A 6,462-nucleotide genomic window follows, 5' to 3' on the forward strand; every position below is an offset into this window, starting at 1 on the left:
TCGAACTCGTCGAACTCGTCGGGAGTGGCGGCGGTCCACGTGGCGCTGTCGTAGGAGCCGATGTATGTGCAGCGCTTCCACAGCCAGCGTGCGCAGCCGAGCACGAAGACGCACTCCACCCCACATGACAATGACATTGGTTTCGGATGTTTTGGTCAAATGGGTCTCCGAATATGGTCGCAAGTTTGGAGTTTGCGGATGGTTGAAGAAAGGAAGATGTTTTAACTTGGTAGTGTGTGTTTTCTTCTTCTTCTTCTTATGTGCTTTTGTGTGCTGAGTTGTGACTTGTATTGTCTAGTGTTTTGGAATCTTAAATCCTTAATTGGGGGGTTAAGGGGGTGGCGGTTATTGTGCACATCAGCACATGGAATGGAAGATTCGAGTGTGAGAGGGTTTGTTTATAGGAGCTGGATGAGAGAGAAAGAGTGAGATTATGACAGATTGAATTGGCATAGCAGCTTCTGATCTTTGGCCCCTCATTCTTCTTTAAATACTCCGAAAATGTGTTTACTGTTCTGATACTTGTCTTCAACTACAGCATTAAGTGGTAACTTTTGTCTAACACCAAAGAGGCAAAGAGCATTGGACATTGGCTGCTACTTTTATGCTAATTCTATTATTTTTCTATATGTATGATCGTAAATTTAATGACAACATAATAGGGTAAATGTAGCGCAAAATATCCAATACTATATGTATTTAGTTTAATTTAATATTACATTCGAATTCATGACTTTAAAGGTTACACAAATATAATATAAGAATGTAACTATTTTTCTAATGTAATTAAATAAAGAATTTAATTTTCATATAATATTAAAATAAAAAATTTATACAAATAATTAATATTATTATATTAGTAAAAATAATTAATTTTTAAACTTAATATTTAAAATATTATTTAAATACATGAATATGAACTCTTAAAAAAATAAGTATTATATTAAGAAAATTTAAAGGTAAAAGGTTATCAATTTTAAGGAGAATTGTTAATTGTGGTTAATACAAATATCCTTCTTCAAACCAAAGAATCAAAGATGGCGATATAGTCATAAAAAGCATTTCTCATTGGCAGTATTGTTATTGTGTTTAGCAAAATCCGCCGTACCAACCATACATCGATGACAACCGGGTTTAGCTTTTTGACAACGAGTCATTAATAAGATACTAGCTTTCAGAATCTCTTTCTTTTATTTGATCAAAGTAAATAATATGAATATGAACATACAAAATCAACGCTCATTCTATATCCTTCTTTCAAATAAAAAGACTTTTCTATTTAATTATTTTCTGTATCACTTTGCTATATATCATGAACTCGTGCCTGGATTAGGCGGGTCAATAATAAAGAAATAAAATAAAAAAGCCATCAAGAAAAATGTTATTTATTTATTTAGTGTTTCCAATCTTCCTAGCTTTTTTTTTAAATAACTTTTTCCCCTTTCTTTTTTTCCATCTGGAAAATTCAATGAAGAATATTCTTTATACATGTTTTGAAGGTGAAGGAAACGCTTTGGCAGCCACCTAGTCCTTCCTTAAATCCTACTTAATTTACAGCCTGGAATATTGAATTGTATTATCCGATCACATCTTACATTGAAAAAAAGAAGAAAGGCTTCCACAAAAAAATTGGCCTAGTTAATGCCTTGTCAACTGTCAAACGATATTCTAGTACAAAGTTGAATGGACCAGACCACTTTGGACTTTGAAGTTTGAGATTGCAACATCATCATCATTTTTCACAGAATAATCTAATGAGGAGCATATGTTCCTTAAGGAATGTATCATAGCAAAACCACTCCCCATGTTACTACTCCTATCACCAATACAAGGTTTCTATGAACATTGTTAGCAGAAGAATCTAAACTTGTTGAGTTCATTGATGCTGCTGTCACATTACCAAAGGTTCCATTTTTGCCGAGACTGCACATAATCACATATTTACAAATAAAATCAACAAAGACACAAAAAAACATATTATTAATGAAATGAAGCATAAAAAGGCCAATATGTCTTACCTTCCCGGAAATACACAAGAACCGTGACCTGCATTCGTTAACAATGTCATTAGTTATGTATAATCTTAATTTTGAGAGAAACTATAAAGAAACAAAGTGGATTGATGTAATAAACAGTAACTTACTTGGATTGGAGGTAGAAATTGTGGCCATTTGATTGAAGTTACAGGCTTCAGAAGACCTTCCCATCAAATGGTAGTAAGTATCAAAAGCATAGTTAGCATGTGCAACCACATTGTCCGGTTCATAGCAGGGTTGGCCCTGAAGCAATGGAGAGCAATCCACCTTGCCAGGTCCACAAGCCCAATCTATTCCAGCCTGCAGCATCTTGGGATCAGCATCATCCTTGGCGACGCAGTAAGTTTGATTTGTAGTATCATTAGCCAAAACTGCTCCTGACCCTGTGAGATGCAATATGTAAATAGGTTTTCCATTTGCATCAAACAATCCCCAGTTCTTTTCAGACAATGGCCCTGCTTTTGTGTCCTCATTGTAGAGCTCATAGATGTAAGTACTAATGGCTATCCCCGGATGCTTGGGAGTTCCTGTCATGTTTAAAACATGTTTGATGAGATTGCTGTTATATCCATTTGCATTGTCTAATGTTGCGTCCGGCTCGTTCCGGTCGCCCTTGGAAGGCCATCCTGTCTCCGTCACCACCACCGGGATATTGGTGAAGTTTAGAAAGGACATGGCGAAATATGCTGCGTCCACCACAGCATCAAACACATTGGTGTAGTGTACAAGTGTGTTGGAATCTATGGCTTCTTTGTTGGGAGGCAGAGGCTTGAAAAGTGCATAGTCCAATGGAATCACCCCATTAGATTCCATGTAATCATAGTACGGGTAAATGTTGAGCATTAGATAGGAGCCTGTTGATTGCAAGAAATCAAGCATTGGAATCAAGATAGGATTCAGGGAGCGGTTAAAGAAGGCTTGGGAAGGAGGGAACGAATCCAGGATCATGGAAGACGAAAGGGGTGTGGAAACTTTGATCTGGCGATCCAGATTCGAAGCGACAAGAGCTGAATGAATGTACTTAAGGGCATTGACTAGGATTTTTGCAACGTTAGGAAGTGTGGTTAAAACCTCAGAACCAACACAAATGGATGTTATGTTAGTGGATGGATAATGTGCTACAACATTTCGGTAAACCCAATTGGCAGCTGTGGAATTTGATTGGGCAATTGCTAAGAGTTCTTCATTGGGGACAGAGACAGAAACTTCAATTCCTGTCTTTGCAAGTGCAATGAGCATGGCTTGGTCAGCATCATACAACCGAACATGGTGAATTTGCTGTGATTTAAGAAGTGCTACTACTTGTGTTGGATGAGGCATGTCTGAGAGAGATGTTCCAATGTTCACTCCAATGAATGCTTCAAAGGTGGTAAAAAACAAACCCAAATCAGCATCATGTTCCATTTAACATAAGGTGAAGACCATAAGTTATTGAATTGAAAGGAGAACAAAACCAACAAACTGAGGTGTCCTTCTTTATTTAATGTATCTGAATGATTAGAGGTGGACCACATAAATTGTCATTCAAGAAGAAGATCAAAGAACAAATGCCTATCTACCCTCTCATTATTTTCATTCTAAAAGAAAATATGCAACAAGTAAATAAAAAGGGTTGTGCTTGTGCACATGGGGGTATCTTTTTTATAACTTTGTTCTTTCATTCAAATGTGTAAATACATTAAAAACACCAACAACTCTTCCATTATTAATTCCATGACTAGTATTCTTAACACACTCCCTACCCTAAGATAAACACAAAGAGAAAAGCATTATTAAAAGTAGAATAATTAGTAGTTGCTTGGACCTAATACAGTGTTAAAGAGCAGGCAAGAGAAGAACTCATCCCAAAATCCACCTCTGGAGAATGAAGCAAAAGTAGTTTTCACTTTCAAAGCACACTTAACAATGAAGGCCAACTCATGAGAAATAATATATATGTTATTATTCCAAAGGGGAATGTTAATGCTATAATGAACAGTTCAAACATCAAGAAAATCTGAATGGGAAAAAAAATTAATGTTTATCCCTTGACAAAGAAAACACCCATGTTGAGAGAAAGCACAGCAGCAAAGAAGATAACATAGATATGTTTATAGTAAAGAAAGTAATAGAAGAGGGCACTACTCAGTACTCACCTTCATCAGCTGCAAGTAGAGAGATTTGAAGAAGAAGAAGAAGCAGAAGACAACAATGTAGAGCCATGTCCTCCGGGTTGAGAAACTCAACAATGGAAAGAGGAAGAAGGTGATATATGTGATAATGTGAATGAGAGAGAAACAAAACAAAAGAAGTGATGTTATGGAATTGAAGGAGCAATGCAAGTGGGGAAAAGAAAGGTGTCAGAAAAATGAAAATGGTTAAGGAATCCAAATGAATGCTGAAAAGAAGCAGAGTCAGCAGAAAACGAAACCAGATTGCAAGGACCAAGGAAAGGAGAGTGACTAATATTTTATGTTTGCACTTCTTTTTAAGTATTTGGATTCAAGATATGGTGAGTGGTGACTACAAATATGATAATTTGTTAAAGGTGTATGTGCATGTAAATTACAATTACTACATAAATTGGTATTATTTATGGTTAACTGTGTGGTAGCCGTTAAAGTAGGAGAGTTTAATTGGCTTTAGGATTTTGTCTTGTAACTTGTAACTGCAAAGCATATGATATGAGATGAGATGAAAAGAGACCAATGGATGTGGTGTGGGGCCAGCAAAAAGGGAAAAGGACCACTGCAACTTACAGACAGGTACTCTACATAGAATCAACAACGGTCAAATATTATATGGGATTTCCCACCCTTACCCCTTCTTTTCTTCTCTTCCTCATTCATTTTTAATACTTTTAGTTGGCTCAATGTGGAAAATCACACTTTATAACATCTATTAAAAAAATATTTACGCTTATTGTGTTAAAATTAAAAAAAATTATTCAATTTTATTAACTATTGGCGTATATGGTGATTAAATGTTGAGATAATAAGATATGTTAAAATAAAAATTTAGTTAAGTAAATATAATTTTATGTGAGGAATAATTTCTGACTTAATTTTATGGTACTTGTATGTTTGTCGTTGTTATGAATGAAATATAGTAACTTTTTTTAACGTCAAAATAACCTACAGTAACATTAGGGGAGAAAAATTTAGAATAAAATTGAGTATTTCCATATATGTATAACTTAAAATTAAACTTACATTTCTAATGTAGCTAAAAAAAATTTCCAAAACTTGTAATGACACATCTTCACATTACTGATGTTTTGTTTTAAAAAAAGAGGGGGAAAGAAAAACACAATAAATGACTCATGTTTTTTTGTTATTATTTGGGATGCTTGGTTTGGGAAGAATGGGCAGATCTTTAATAATAAGAGAGTCAGTGTAAAAGAAGTGTTTCACAAATTTTTGACTAGTTATAGAGAGTGGAATAGTGCAGATCCTTTTTGTTGTTGATGACAATGCAAAAAATAACACTAAAGATAGTGTTCAGCTTATATTTCCTTATATTTTGGTTCGAGTCCTTTGTTTCTGCCACTCCACTTTATTGTGTTGAGCTCATTTGTTTAAAAAAAAAATAAGAGGAAGATAAAATTAGTAGTTATCATCTTCTATTTTTTTTTTTTTTCAAAAGGATTAGATAACTTTTAATTTTAAACATTACAAACTCAGATACACTACTCATTCACACACATATTTAAGGATTCTATTCATACTTGGCCATTGTCACAGTTTGAACCTGAATACAGATTAAAGCATCGTATATTACCACTCTACCAAAGTCCTAACTTCTTTTCTTCGACCTAATGAATTTCTTGGTTTTTTGGACTTGAATGAGATCTTTTTATCACTTCTCATTAACTCTCCACTTCTTTTCTAACCCAGGAAACAAACAACATATGGCCTTAGAGAGAATAACACATCACTACAAAAATATGGGCGGGCTTAACAAAAAATATTGAGCCTTTTACCAAAAACAAATATCGAGCCTTTCCTATACTATACACGGGACCTTTATTTGGCCCAGATTATTTATATGACTCATTTGTTTGCTCTAGTAACAAGGCAAATAGCTTATATGCTATCATTGCTATGTGAACTTGTCATCAACATTTATCTGAAATCAAGTTGATTTTGTAAATTAGACAATAATTTTAACATTATTGTTTCCAACCCATTAATTATTTTTAATTCAAATCACAGCTTTATCAAAATTTCCCCCTATTAGAAATTCTTTTATCGCTGTCTAAGATAAAAAGAATGAAATGAAATAAATTAAAGTGTCTACTCTTATACAAAATAAAATTGTATAGAGAATACAAAAAAATAAAAATAAATAGTAAATCAAATGAATTTTATTTTCTTTTAAAATAAAATTTAATTTTATTATCAAATATATTCGTATTTTATATTTTATGTATATATTTATTCTGTAC

At 33.9% G+C, this 6,462-nt stretch overlaps 2 protein-coding genes across 2 annotated transcripts in view; both read right to left on the bottom strand.

The window, feature by feature from the left end:
• The window catches only part of LOC107633743, a 4,365-nt gene extending 3,853 nt beyond the window's left edge, over nt 1-512 (bottom strand). Inside the window, exon 1 of the mRNA XM_021119562.1 lies at nt 1-512. This exon is cut by the window's left edge and continues 247 nt beyond it. Coding sequence (XP_020975221.1) covers nt 1-137 — 137 coding nt within the window. The 5' untranslated portion in view covers nt 138-512.
• Nucleotides 1,427-4,586, bottom strand: LOC107631254 (glucan endo-1,3-beta-glucosidase 2-like). The gene is made up of 4 exons (XM_016334638.2): nt 4,172-4,586; nt 2,144-3,394; nt 2,019-2,046; nt 1,427-1,923 (listed from the first exon to the last, which is right to left on the bottom strand). The coding sequence occupies exons 1-4, from the start codon at nt 4,236-4,238 to the stop codon at nt 1,785-1,787; spliced, it is 1,485 nt and encodes a 494-aa protein (XP_016190124.1). The 5' UTR covers nt 4,239-4,586; the 3' UTR covers nt 1,427-1,784.

This window comes from Arachis ipaensis, chromosome B03 (genome assembly GCF_000816755.2).
Source record: "Arachis ipaensis cultivar K30076 chromosome B03, Araip1.1, whole genome shotgun sequence".
Lineage (NCBI taxonomy): Eukaryota > Viridiplantae > Streptophyta > Magnoliopsida > Fabales > Fabaceae > Arachis > Arachis ipaensis.